At 48.8% G+C, this 14,611-nt stretch overlaps 2 protein-coding genes across 3 annotated transcripts in view; one reads left to right on the top strand and one right to left on the bottom strand.

The window, feature by feature from the left end:
• DNAI1 (dynein axonemal intermediate chain 1) overlaps positions 1-10,201 on the bottom strand; it is a 47,131-nt gene extending 36,930 nt beyond the window's left edge. Inside the window, exon 1 of the mRNA XM_048503286.1 lies at positions 10,080-10,201. Coding sequence (XP_048359243.1) covers positions 10,080-10,109 — 30 coding nt within the window. The 5' untranslated portion in view covers positions 10,110-10,201. The remainder of the gene's footprint in view (positions 1-10,079) is intronic.
• Positions 10,202-10,505: 304 nt separating this feature from the next.
• The window catches only part of FAM219A (family with sequence similarity 219 member A), a 92,187-nt gene continuing 88,081 nt past the window's right edge, over positions 10,506-14,611 (top strand). For both annotated transcript variants that reach the window (XM_048502832.1, XM_048502831.1), the window contains exon 1: positions 10,506-10,761. In XM_048502832.1, the coding sequence (XP_048358789.1) occupies positions 10,702-10,761 (60 nt within the window). In that variant the 5' untranslated portion in view covers positions 10,506-10,701. The remainder of the gene's footprint in view (positions 10,762-14,611) is intronic.

The following is a 14,611-nucleotide window of genomic DNA, read 5'->3' as shown; positions in this document are numbered from 1 at the left end:
TGCAAGATTTGTGACTGTTGGCAAAGATGGAAGTGAGGCCGACAGAACTACAAGAGGAAGAAGAATACCACCAGTGGAACTTTTGAGAAAGGCGTTCAGACATATCACTCTCTGTATTGTCGAAGGCTTTCACAGCCGGATGCAACTGGTTGTGGTGGGTTTTCCGGGCTGTGTGTTACACACTGCGTCCACTGGACACATTGGGAACAAGATCGACCATACCATGGCCAACCAGCCCGGAAAACCCTCCACAACCAGTTGTATCCGGCCGTGAAAACCTTCGACAATACATTTTTCATGAACAATTGGCACAGATCATTGGGCGGGGGGAACAGTGCAGGCTCCACAAGTTGAGCTAGACCACCCTGGGACAACAGGGGACTTGACTGGTGGAGAAAGCCCATGTTTTTGCTATGGGTCAGGATCCTTCATATCAGAGGGAGACGGTTCGGAAGAGGACTCCTTGAAGGGAGGGGAGCTCTCTGTGGTTGCTGTTCCACCCAAGGCCCCTTGTACCACAGATGTCCTCTGGAAAACCTCTCTGGCCCAGCCAGTTCCCACTTAAGAGCCAGAAGTACCAGTGGATCACTTAAGTTTCCCTCCCTCCTCCCTCCTCCAGTTTCACTCCAGTCTCCGCACAGGACCAAAGGCCAAACTGATTCCAGGTCTAAGCAGAGAAGCACATGCTTACAGGAGGAAGATGCAGTTCGGTACGCCTGGGCGAGACCAGGTCTCCCCACCTTGACTACAGGACCCTCCGCTCTCTTTGTAACCCATCCGCTGAGCTTCAACCTCTGCTGTTCAACCTTTGCTGCAAGCCAGCGTGTGCTTTGTGCTGGACAGCTCCCTGCTGCAACGATTCCACCTCTTTTGACCCCAGCGGCCCCTAGGGCAGTGGTGGCGAACTTCTGGCACTCCAGATGTTATGGACTACAATCCCCATCAGCCCCTGCCAGCATGGCCAATTGACCATGCTGGCAGGGGCTGATGGGAATTGTAGTCCATAACATCTGGAGTGCCAAAGGTTCGCCACCACGGTTCTAGGGCAAATTTCTCGCCTCCTCCTCCTGAACTGAGGGACAGCTCCCGCTTAGCTTGCTGTTCCTTCCCTGTCTAAGGCCCTGTGTCTTCACACTGGTCGGCCAGGTGCACCACAGGACATGGTAGATTCCACATAACCCATTCCAAACCATGCTGCAGAAATCACCTACAAAACCTACCACCATCTGATCATCTCTTGGTCAGTTCCCTGCTAAAGAACTATGTTTTCAACCAGAGCTTGATATTGGTTGTTGTGGGTTTTCCGGGCTGTGTGGCCATGGTCTGGTGGATCTTGTTCCTAACGTTTTGCCTGCATCTGTGGCTGGCATCTTCAGAGGTGTATCACAAAAAGAAGTGTGTTACACACTGTGTCCAGTGAGAAGGGATTGTTTCAGTGGGGTACAAATTGTCCATGTCCCCGGATGGGGAACTAATCCGTAAATGTTTGCATGAAACTTGCTGTTCAAAGGTGTGGTTGATAGTATAGTATTGGAAGTGGGGTTTTTCAGTCCAGGGAGTGATTCACATTTGCATTCCCTGCAGCAGCAGAAGTATTGGTGAATGCAAATCCTGTGTTTGGGTGGAGTCCCTTGTCCATGAACTTAGCATGCCCTTGGCCTTTGCCTCTGGTGTTTTTAAGTACTGGTAGCCAAGCTTTGTTACCAGTACCAGTAAAGCAAGTTCCCCACCCAGGACATGACAATTTATACCCCACTAAAACATTCCCTTCTCACTGGACACAGTGTGTAACAGACTTCCCTCTGTGATACACCTCTGAAGATGCCAGCCACAGATGCAGGCGAAACGTTAGGAACAGGATCCACCAGACCACGGCCACACAGCCCGGAAAACCCACCACAACCAGTTCATGAAAAAGGTTTTATGTATTGATTTCAGCGACTGATGGGGGGTTACAAGGCCTGGGCTCAACATCTCCAATAGGATGACCTTGCTGAATAATATGCAGTAGAGATACCTGCTCAATGCCTCCCTTCTCTTCCAATCTCAGGCCCCTTCCACACATGCAGAATAATGCACTTTCAATCCACTTTCACAATTGCTTGCAAGTGGATTTTGCTGTTCCGCACAGTAAAATCCAGCTGCAAAGTGCGCTGAAAGTGGATTGAAAGTAGATTATTCTGCCTGTGCAAAAGGGGCCTCAGTCTCAGCCAAGTGCTTTTCATCCAGGAATGATAAGTATTGACAGCAGGGGTGTCAGGCTCATTTGTTACGAGGGCTGGATAGGACACAAATGTGACTTGGTTGGGTCAGGGTGGCTGGGTCCAGAATGACCGAGGGGGGGGGTCCCTGGACTGGAGAGCCCACAGCTGGTGGGGTGGCTGCCTTCCTTGGACTTATCAGGCCTGCTAGTCAGCTAGACAACCCCCCCCCCCCCCCCGCCAAGCCGGGCCAGATCAAGAGAGGAGGTGGGGCGGGGGAGTTGCCCCCACTGGCTCACGGACCTGATAAGCTCCCTCAAGGGGACATATCTGGCCCCCTGGCTGCATGTTTGATATCCCTGATCTGCAATATCTCTCTTTCTTTCTTTTTTACGGTAACTAAAATTTTATTGGGATTTCAGTATGGCCCAGCACTGAGCTCAGGATGGCTGAGATACAGAACATATGCACAAAACCATGCAAACATTAAAAAAACCCCTATCAAATTCAGTCAATATCAAAACAAACCTCCCCTTTTATTTAGTCCACAGAAGCTGTTTCCATGCATAGATGTCACTTTGTCTGAGTTTTTAGTGCTTGTAAAATATGATAGACTTACAAGATGTTTCACTAAACATATTAAAGCTAGCATCTAGAGGTTCAGGTGGTAACTCTGGTGCCTGTTAACTATATGGAAAGGAGTGTTTCCTGACTCACTTTCCCCTTCAAACCTTCAAAGTTTAGGATTACCTCACAGAATTTGAAGTAAATCCTTTTTTTTCTTTTTTTTAAAGTTTATTGGTAGTTCATTATCATATAATTCATAATACAATCATTTATAAGCAATTAAGCAAGAGATTGCAAGAGAAAAGAGAAAGAGGGAGGGAGGGAGGGAGGGAGGGAGGGAGGGAGGGAGGGAGGGAGGGAGGGAGGAAGGAAGGAAGGAAGGAAGGAAGGAAGGAAGGAAGGAAGGAAGGAAGGAAGGAAGGAAGGAAGGAAGGAAGGAAGGAAGGAAGGAAGGAAGGAAGGAAGGGAAAAGAGGGGAAGGAAGGAAGGAAGGAAGGAAGGAAGGAAGGAAGGAAGGAAGGAAGGAAGGAAGGAAGGAAGGAAGGAAGGAAGGAAGGAAGGAAGGAAGGAAGGAAGGAAAGGATCTGCAGTATCTCAGGACAATGTGCGAAGTGCCACAAACGTACACTCTTCAAACAAATCATACAAAAGCCAGAAATGTTAATTATGCCTTGCCGGATAACCATCCTCCTACCAAAACGCTATTTCCAATGACAGTTGGTAGGGGACAGTATAATCTATAGCAGCCAAATTATTATTATTTTTTGCAAACCGACTGCTTTATGTCTTTTTAATTGAATTATTGTATCATTTTAAATGAACGAGTTACCATTTAAGATGTTTCTAATGGCTCGCAATGTTTTAATGTCTCTTGATGTGAACCGTCTCAGGGGACCCCTGATTGGGTGGAAAGGCCGCATAAAAACGTTATAGATAAAGAAACCAATAAATAAAATCCTTGAAACAACAGATGGCCGACAGAAAATCCGAGGCATTCTAAAGGTCTCCAGATTCGCAAGATATAAACTGGGGTCTTTCAAACGCAACAATTCTGAAGCTCTCCATGGCTCTGCGTAGTTACAGCACGGCACAATTTTATGTGCTATTTCTAATAATAGCCTATAAATAATATATTTGCAAACTTATAATACGATCATGGTTTGCTTGTGTTGGCAAAGCAACAGAAATCACTGGCAATAGTGGCTATAAAGCCAAACGTTGCTCACTTGCCTTTAAATCCAGCACTTTCAATGGGGGTTTTAACACATTCACATTATCAATTATACATGTATTGCTGCTAACGGCAGCAGAAGCATTTCTATTATCTGGCACAGAGCTTGACATCTGGATTCCTACAGAATAACTGCAGGAAAAGCTATTTCATGCCAAGCATATCTGAAATGCCCCCAAATAGGAGGCTTTTCAAATGCTGTGACAGGTAGAAGTAGAAGAAGAAGTAGTAGATTTGGATTTATATCCCCCCTTTCTCTCCTGTAGGAGAGACAAAGGGGCTTACACAGCTCAAGCAGAACAGGGAATCAAACCCGGTTCCTCCAGATTAGAATGCACCTGCTCCTAACCACTATGCCACTGCTGCGTAGTTTGGATTTCTATTCCCCCCTTTCTCTCCTGTAAGGAGACTCAGAGGGGCTTACAATCTCCTTTCCCTCCCCTTCCCACAACAAACACCCTGTGAGGTGGGTGTGGGGCTGAGAAAACTCTCAAAGAACTATGACTAGCCCAAGATCACCCAGCTGGCGTGTGTTGGAGTGGGCAAGCTAATCTAGTTCCCCAGATAAGCCTCCACAGCTCAAGTGGCAGAGCAGAGAATCAAACCCAGATCTCCAGAGTAGAGTGCACCTGCTCTTAACCACTACACAACGCTGGCTAACCTTCACTGATAAGGCCTATTAGCTCCTGCTTATGAATCACCAAAGTCACCCAGCTGGCATGTGTTGGAGTGCACAGGCTAGTCTGAATTCCCCAGACAAGCCTCCACCGCTCAAGCGGCAGAGTGGGGAATCAAACCCAGTTCCTCCAGATTAGAATGCACCTGCTCTTAACCACTACGCCACTGCTGCTCCTAAGGTAGTAAGTGATGCAAAAGGCGTCTGGCTGGGCCCTGGACAGCAGCTGTCAGTCAGATTTGCCATCTGATTCATTATAAAGGAGATTCATGTCTTCTAATGCGTACTCGTAGGACCACCTTACACAGGTAGCCCTGCTTAAGAGCAGCGGACTCTTATCTGGTGAACTGGAGAATCGGGTTTGATTCCCCACTCCTCCACATGAGAGGCAGAGGCTTATCTGGTGAACCAGATGTGTTTCCGCACACCCTCATTCCTGCTGGCTGACCTTGGGCTAGTCACAGTTCTCTCAGACCTCTCTCAGCCCCACCTAACTCACAAGGGGTCTGTTGTGGGGAGTGGAAGGGAAAGGAGCTTGTAAGCCACCTTGAGTCTCCTTACAGGAGAGAAAGGTGGGGAATAAGTCCACACTCCTCTTCTTCAGTCTACCATAGAGTGGGGATACATGAAGGGCAATGCTGATGCCAGTGGGTATGAAGAGGAAGACTGAACCATGTGGGTGAGCTGAGGCTCCCACACTTCAGGACCCCATGCGAAGCCTTCAGCCAGCCCAGGACCACAAAGGGTGGACCATTGGTCCTTCAGCACTAGATGTTAATATTGTATTTCCCTACATACTGCATGGAGGGAAGCATAAGCATAAGCATTTTTATTGTCATTGTGCACACACAACGAAATTTACAGCAGCATTCCTCGATGCACACAATTTCAGACTGATACCCCATCCTCACTTTCCCCTTCCTCCACCCATCCCTACACAGCCCCAAACACATCAACACGAAGCCGCGGAGTTTAGCATAGCCACAGCTCTAGAGTAGAAGCTGTCTCTAAGCCTCTTTGTCCTAGACCTGTATCGTCTGCCGGATGGTTACTGAGCCTTCAAAAAGAGTGTGCTGGATGAGACGGGTCTCTGTGAATATTTTGGGCTTTCTTTAGGCTTCTTTGGGAATTATAGAGTTCTTCCAAGGGAGGGGAGAGGGCAGCTCGATAATCACTCTGTGCAGTAGTGATCACTCCTTGAGCAGGCTCTTTCCTATCTGCCACTGTGCAACTGGAGAACCATACACAGATGCAGTAGGTGAAGACACTCTCTATAGCACAGCGGTAAAAGGACACCAGAAGTGCCTTTCCACATTCAGTTGTTGTTTCCTTAAAAAAGTCTCAGATAGTACAGTCTTTGCTGGGCCTTCTTAACCACCGCAGCAGAAATTGGTGGTATGGTATGGTCTAACCTTGTTTTAATTAGTCGGTACTTGGAAGGCAACCTACTCTCCAAGGCAATGGCAAACCATCCCTGCTCCTCACTTGCCTTGAAAGTCCCTTGCTGGGGTCACTGTAAGTCAGTTGAGACTGAGAATAATTGAATCATAGAGTTGGAAGGAACCTCAAGGGCCATCTAGTCTCCTGCCATAGAGGAATGCACAATCAAAGCACTCCTGACAGATGGCCATCCAGCCTCTCTTTTAAAAAACTTCCACAGAAAGAGACTCCACCACCCACCGAGGAAGTGCATTCCACTGTCGAACAGCCCTGACGGTCAGGAAGTTTTTCCTGATGTTTAGGTGGGATCTCTTTTCCTTCACCTTGAACCCACGACTCCTGGTCCTCGTCTCTGGAGCAGCAGAAAACAAGCTTTGCTCTCTCATCAACATGACATCTCTTCAGATATCTAAACATGGCTGTCATGTCATCTCTTCACCAAACTAAACATCCCCAGCTCCCTAAGTCTCCCCTCGTAGGGCATGGATTCCAGACCTTTGACCATTTTGGCCACCCTCCTCTGGACCCATTCCAGCTTGTCAATATCTTTCTTGAATTGTTGTGCCCTGAACTGTACACAACATTCCAGGTTAGGTCTAACCAATGCAGAATAGAGATGTATAACTACATCCCTTGATCTATTCGAGACACTATAATTCAGTGATGGCGAACCTTTTCGAGACCGAGTGCCCAAATTACAACCCAAAACCCACTTATTTATCGCAAAGTGCCCACACGGCAATTTAACCTGAATACTGAGGTTTTAGTTTAGAAAAAAACGGTTGGCTCCAAAGCGTACGTTACTCGGGAATAAACTTGGTGGTAGTCGCTGGCTTTGCTTTGAAGCAACTGTGCAACTCTTCCAACAGATGAATCATGACCCTAGAAGGGTTTACTCAGAAGCAAGGCCCATTGCCAGCAACCGAGTTACTCCCAGGTAAAGGATTGCGCTTTAGTTCTTCATGTGAAAATCAGTGGGGTTTAACAGTGCTTAACAGGGTTACCTACACTGCTTCCCCAAAATTAGATCTTAGGTTTAATGCTAATACCGATTGCCCAAAATAGTGATGTGGAAATTGTCTGTTTCAGCGCGTCACAGAGATACCGAGGCCACCTCTGGCACCCGTGCTTGGCGAAGCCCACCACCACTGCTATAATTCTATTGATACAGCCCAGAATCGCATTGGCTTTCTTGGCAGCCGCATCACACTGCTGACTTGATGACACTACACACTTACACACACACTCCATGTCAGTATGGCCCCTAGCAGCTGCAGTTATCATTTAAAATACACATATTTCCAACTCCAATTAAAGCTGAATATAACTTGCAATCCAAGAACAATATACAACTAAACACAGCAGCAAAGAATTAAAAACATACCAGGATTAAAACTACCAGATTATGGCAACACAGCCTGGAAAATCCACAGCGGCCTAGTTGATTCCGGCCAAGAAAGCCTTCCACAGTAGATGAAAACATAGTTCTACTGGCATTTAAAACACTTTGCCCAGTCTCCCAATGATACAGCAAATGTCTCCCTCAATTTTGCTAAACTGGTTTTAGGAAAATTCAGGGCGACGGATCAATTTCCCCAGCGCGGGGAGGGCGAGCACGCTGGAATGAGTTAAACTGCAAGACTGAAGGACCATGGAACACCTGCTCCACAGACTCCACAGGTAATCAACATGGTTCACACTGAGTTAGATGTGATCAGTACATTCTCAGTTTCTCCAGCAGGCAAGAATAGACCTAACATGCGGCTGGCCCCCACACGGGCCAGGGCCTTTACGGCTCTGGCCCCGGCCTGGTGGAACGTTCTTCCTCCAGCTGTCCGTTCTGCGGATCTCGGTGAATTCCGCAGGGCCTGTAAGACGGAGCTGTTCCGCCGGGCCTTTGGAGGGACCGGCCGCTGATGGTGCCCCCCCCCCTTCCTTGGCCCTTACATCTGGGCCTTGTATTATCCAGTGGGATTCGCCGTTCCTCCCTTTGGGAGAGGATTTAATAATAGGTCGTCGGATGCCACTTACGCTTATAATTATTAGTATTATAGTTAGTCTCTCGCTGCTTTTATAGGTTTTAGCTATTTTATTGATTGATTGATTGATTGATTGATTGATTGATTGGTTAAACTTATATACCGCCCTCCCCCAGAGGGCTCAGGGTGGTGAACAGCAAAACAAAATAGAGCGCATAAACCAAAAACCAATCCAATAAATATTAATTAAATCGGCTCTATATAGATAAAATATGATTGTGTTATGAGTGTGTTATGACTGTATTTTTATTGTATGCTGTGCACCGCCCGGAGCCCTTCGGGGATATGGCGGTATAAAAGTCTAAAGTATAAATAAAATAAAATAAATAACAGGCTTAAATTACAGATGGCTGAATATTTGCGGGACGTTAAAAGAAACTTCCTAACAGCAAAAGTGACTCAGTAATAGAAACAGGAGAGAGAGACTGATGTCGCCGGCCACGTTGAATGAGTCCATTTAATTTCTTTTAAAATGCCCTTCACCCTCCCCTTCCTCCAATATAACGTTCACCTCAATGGTCTCCCCTGTCTCACATCAAAAATCAAGAATGTGGGGTCTGCTACCTGCAGCTCTCCAAGAAGAAGAAGAAGAGTTTGGATTTATATCCCCCCTTTCTCTCCTGCAGGAGACTCAAAGGGGCTGACAATCTCCTTGCCCTTCCCCCCTCACAACAAACACCCTGTGAGGTAGGTGGGGCTGAGAGAGCTCCGAGAAGCTGTGACTTGCAAGGAGATTGTCAGCCCCTTTGAGTCTCCTGCAGGAGAGAAAGGGGGGATATAAATCCAAACTCCTCCTCCTCCTCTTCTTAGGTGGAGTTCTTTCCAGCTTTAGGATTCTACAAAAAAAACCCCTCTTCCTGGGCTGTCTGTCATTCTGTCCGTTGCAGTTTTGCCACCCGCTTGATGGCGATCAACGCATTTCTCAAACAGCTGCAACTTTCCCCACATTCTTTTATTGTCCAAGAAGAAATGCCAGCAACCACATCACCGTCACGGGACGGGAGCTTCATCCAGGGCCCCACGTCCCACCCTATCCCAAGGAACTTGATGCTTCCCTATCCCATTTCCATGTTCAAATTCATTCACACCACCCCAGATTGCTCCTGGTCAACTTTGAAATTAGATTCCTGGAGGAGCCAGAAGGTTGATTCTTCGTACATTAAACAGAGGGGAGTGGCAGCAATTTCAGCCTAAACTTTCACAGGGCACAGCCCTCTTCCTGTGGTAGAGCCTCTCTAGGCTGGCATTTATATACCAGGTCAGGAAACTGTAGAGTTAAAGGGTCCCACTGGACTTAAACGTGCATTTCTAAACCATCTTTCCAGGAGGGGGTGGTTCAATATTCAGGTTGTGTCTATGCATGCTTTCGAGTTTTGAAATTGAAGTTTGCACTTTAAAATGCTGGTTTCAAATGGTGGCTGACGAACTGCCTGTCAATGCAGAATGTCATCCTCGGAGCAGAAATATAATACCTATTTTATGGGGGGGGGGGTTTCTCTGAGAGACCCAAATTGGAATCCCCGCTCTGTCAAGGAAGGTGGCTGTTTGTCTTTGGGATAGTCGCCATCTCTCAGCCCAGCCTACCTCACAGGATTGTTGTGAGAATAAAACGGAGAAAAGGGGAAAGATACTGTTAGGTCCTTTGAGTCTCTATCGGGGTATAAATGTCTATCTTTCACAGGTGTCAAACTCGTGGCCCTCCAGATGTTATGGACTACAGTCCCCATCATCCCCTGCCAGCATCATGCTGGCAGGGGATGATGGGAACTGTAGTCCATAACATCTGGAGGGCCACGAGTTTGACACCTAAGATTCTAAATAAACATAAATTTCTAAATAAACCTCCAGGGGATCACGTCATGGGATAGCGATGACGTCATGGGGTCCGGACGGTGACGTCACGCGCCTGGCTTAAGCACCCTTACCCTACGCTTGTGGAGCTCTTTCCCCGGCATCCTCGCGACTCTCCTCGCCTTGGGGCCAGCCGCCTACTCTTCTCCTTTCCCTCTTCCAGACACTTTCGCCAGCTGCCGGAAGTTGACTGCGGTTTCCATGGCAACGAAACGGAAGTCGCCGTGCTCCCGTGCCGCAGTGGCAGAATGGGAGGGGGAAGATGGTCGCGCCCTCCTTCCCCTTCCAGCGAAATGGTTCCTTCCTCGGGCCCTCAAAAAAAGGGGGCGGAGCTCCAGGGATGAATAATCGATCAGGGGGGCGGGGCGGAGGGCCGCGCGCCGCCGCTTCCCCGCCTCGATAGGCGGAGCGCGCTGCCCTTCCCGGGATATGCAGATCAGGTGGGCGGGGGGCGACCGGGGCTGCCGGAGCCGGCGGGGTCCGCGCGTGCGCAGTGAGCCGGTCGGCCGTGGCTGAGGCGGCGGCGGCTGAGTCACGGCTGGGGCTGAGGCGTTTGGGCCGCCTCGTCAGTCGCCGCCGCCGTCGCCGCTCGGGGCGGGGGAGGGGATGAGGCAGCGGGCGACGGACGGGCGGACCCTGCGGCTGCGACACTGAGGCGGCGCCGGGCCCGGGCCTGGCCTGTCGCCCGCCGGCACCATGATGGAGGAGATGGACCGCTTCCAGGTGCCCGCCGTGCGCGCAGAGATGCAGCCGCTGGTGAGTGGGCCGGCGGGGGGGGGGGCGCCCCTCCCCCTCCCCCTCCCGCCCCCTTCTTCCCTCTCAGGGGCGCCCCTCCCCCACAGCACCACCCTCCCCCCCTCCACGGGCGGCCCCACCTCTGCGGCAGGCGGGGGGGGGGGCAGGAAAGGAGGGCGACTCCCTCCTCCCCTCTCCCATTAGGGTGTCTTCCTTGTGTGGGGGAGGGGGGAGTGTGACCTTTCAGGGTGGGGATCTTGTGGGAGGGAGGGGAGAACTGTCTTTCCTGTCCCCCCCCCCCCGCAGTGAAAACTTTCCATGGGGGATGCCTCTTTCCGTGTTTTTGAAGCAATGCTTGTGTGAGTGGACTAGTCTTATATGATGCTCATGGACCAGGACTTCTGAACCAGATTTATTGGGGGGGGGGGGGCTTCTCTAATGCACCTGGATAAGATTTCAGGCCCAGATTTTGAGGGGCTTCTCTAATGTTCCTGGACCAGGACTTCTGGGCCAGATTTATTGGGGGGGGGGGGCTTCTCTAATGCACCTGGATAAGATTTCAGGCCCAGATTTTGAGGGGCTTCTCTAATGTTCCTGGACCAGGACTTCTGAACATCACGGGGGGGGCTTCTTTAATGCACCTGGATAAGATTTCAGGCCCAGATTTTGAGGGGCTTCTCTAATGTTCCTGGACCAGGACTTCTGGGCCAGATTTATTTGGGGGGGGGGCTTCCTCTAATGCACTGGGATCAGAACTCCGGGGTCCGACGGGGGGAGAGGCTTCTCTAATGCACCTGGATAAGATTTCAGGCCCAGATTTTGAGGGGCTCCTCTAATGTTCCTGGACCAGGACTTCTGGGTCAGGTTTCGGGGGGCTTCTCTGATGCACATAGATTCAGACTTCTGTGCCAGATTTTGGGGGGGGGGGGAAGCTTCTCTAATGCTGAGGGATCCAGACTTCTGGGCCAGATTGTGAGCAGCTTCCCTAATGCACATGGATCAATACCCCAGGGTCAGATTTGGAGGGAGGGGGCTTCTTTAATGCACATGGGTGGGACTTTTGGCCAGAATTTGGAGGAGGGGCTTCCCTGATGCACATGGATCTTGTGAGCCAGATTTTTGGTTGGGTGCGCCTTCTTTTCTTTTCCCTCCCCTCCTTGGGAGGAAGGCAGCTACGATGCTTTATCAATAGGATCATCTCTCTTTCTTCTCTGCCTGCATCACTTGGGGCGAAGTGCAGTTTTAGAAGGAGCTATGCAGGCAGGTGGTTATTTATTTTACTTATACTCTGCCTTTCCACCCCCCCACCCCCCCGTGGAGACCAAAGGCTTAAATTGCTCTCTTCACCATTTTAGCCCCACAATCACCCCATTAGGTTGAGAGAGAATTCCTGGTCCAAGGTCACCCAGCAAACAAGGAGACTTGAACTTGGGTCTCCCAGACCGGTAGTCCAACACTAGCCCTTCTGCCATGTATGGTCTGGAAGAAAGTCGGGGGGGGGGTGTGTCTGTGAGGTGATGCTCACATTGCCTAGGCCAGCCAGTGGCTTCTAGGATCACCCGGTCAGCAGGCGCCCCTGTGCCAAGCACACCAAGGTCAGGATGATGGCCATTTTGTTCTTCCTGGGGAAGGGCACGGACAGATATACAGATGAATCCTCTTTCTGAATGTCACCACCATTGCAGTTTTGGTGCTGTCTTTTTCTCAGGATTCAAGCGGAGTCTTGTCCAAGAGGAATGGAGAAAATAGCCCTGGCCTTGGAGCACAGTCGAATGTTTGCGTAGGGAGGGGTGCCAGGGATGGCCTCTCTTTCATTCCTTTTTGCTTTAAAAATGCACTGCGAATATATAAGAGCTTTGGGGGAGCTTCTCCCCCCGCCCCAAACTGGCATCTGCTCTCTGTTGCGGAGGCCTACAGAGGCTGCCTGCTGCTTCCCTGCAGTTCTGTCCGCTTTCCCCTTTCTTGAATCCCCCCCCCAAAAAAACCCTTATACTCTTCAGACTGGTTTGTTGCACTAGAATAACAGTTTGGACATCTGCTTGCTCCAGTTCAATTCCTCCTGGGAAATCACCAAGGCCTGCTCTCCTCCGTGTTTCTCGTTGGCTTGCGGGCAGTGAGAAATGACTGCATGTTTTGGATCCTTATCTGGCTCGTTGATGATGTAATCTTTTTGTAGGCACGTATGGAAGAGGGGATAAATATTGCATGTGGGCAGCATCTACAGGCAGCAGGGGGAAGGAACAGATTTATGGTGACACTCGCAGGGGTCTTTGTGCCCAGGGCGTCTCTGCACAGTGTGCCTTCGTGCCAGGGTGGATATGGCTCCGTATCTTGTTCTTCCTTTTCAGCGAGTAGCCTTCGTAGGCTGACCCTGTGCTATAATAAGAGGAAAAGGTTTCTGTGTGAACGCCCTTTCTCCTGCAAGGCACAATGGGTTAAAACGTACATGGGGTTCTTTTACGAGGTTGCTGTCCATTGGAATGGTTCTGAAATGAGGCGTTCCTCTCTTTCAAGTGCTGCACACATACTTTTAATGGATGATAGGTGACAGGTGCGTTATTAAGAGGAGGGGGGTGGAGTTTTAATTTAATTATGTATGTATTGTGAGCCTCCTTGAGACAACGGGAAAGGTAGAATATAAGGGTGTTAATGGTAAACTAAAACTGGAGCCTGCCGGTGTTCTTGAGGTTTACAGAACTTATTGCATGTCAGCTTTCTTGAGTCATAGCTGTGTTCATCAGACAAATCGCATTTACAGCCATTAGGCTGATGCGTGTATGACAAATTGTAGTATGATTGTCAGTCTCCTGTAATGCATACATCAGTGGTTCCCAATCTGGGTACACAAACCCCCATGGGTATGTGCCAGAGTGTTTGTGGGTACACAGAAATTACACAATTGGTTTGCGAAGGTTGGGGTACAATTTTAGGGAAATGGGTTGGCAAGGGCTATGCGAGTGAAAAAAAGGTTGGGAACCACTGGAAGAGGTGGTGAGATCCCACCACAATGTTGTATAGTTCACACACTCAGGGTCATGCTCTATTTTTCTGTCTTCCAGCCCCCCCCCCCCCCCCATTTGCTAACTGCCTTTGCTTCAGCTTCTTTCATAGGGGCTGTGATACATTTACAGTTCCCAAGCATCCTGCCTGAATATCTTATTCTACAAGCTATTCTGGGATAGCATTAATATTTTATAATTAATAAATTATAACAAATAATAGTAATAATAATAGTGCAACTGAAAAACAAACCATTATGTGATTATCCTTTCGTCTGTTATGACAGAGTTTAGCTTTTGTTTGTGGAGATTACTGGGGCACCTCATTGCTGGTTAGTTCCACAAATAACCAAATAATAATTTACTCTTATTCATCTTTAGCTTTGCTATGACCTGCATAGCCAATCTGGTAAAATTATTGCTTGGGTTATGTGGGTTATTGTATGTATTTGTGATGTTATCTCCCCTCATTGATTACAGATCAATAAAACATGTAAACATTTCCTAGGCAATAATCAATCAAAGAGTGTCGATTGCAACTTTGAAATTGCTAGCTTGCATGCCTTGGCAAAGGTCTCCGTTCATTGTTACTAATTTCTGAAATGATAAGTGGTTAGAAATGGTAAATGTTCAAGAGAAGAATCAAGCACAGGAAAATATTCCACCCCACAGTTCTGCCTGCTCGCTGCCATTTTGTTCAGTTCTCATGTTCCTCCCTCCAGATCAGATGTCCCAAAATAAGTCACATTCAGTTGTGTTTCAAGCGCTTGAGAGAAGAATCTTTCTTGAGCACCCATCATGAACTATTACCCTGAACATATGCCTTCAGAGCATTCCGTATGTGGTTTTGTCTGTCCCTTTCATCTATCTCT

Source organism: Sphaerodactylus townsendi, linkage group LG07, assembly GCF_021028975.2.
Source record: "Sphaerodactylus townsendi isolate TG3544 linkage group LG07, MPM_Stown_v2.3, whole genome shotgun sequence".
NCBI classification, from domain to species: domain Eukaryota; kingdom Metazoa; phylum Chordata; class Lepidosauria; order Squamata; family Sphaerodactylidae; genus Sphaerodactylus; species Sphaerodactylus townsendi.
This window is presented reverse-complemented; position numbering and strand designations above follow the sequence as displayed.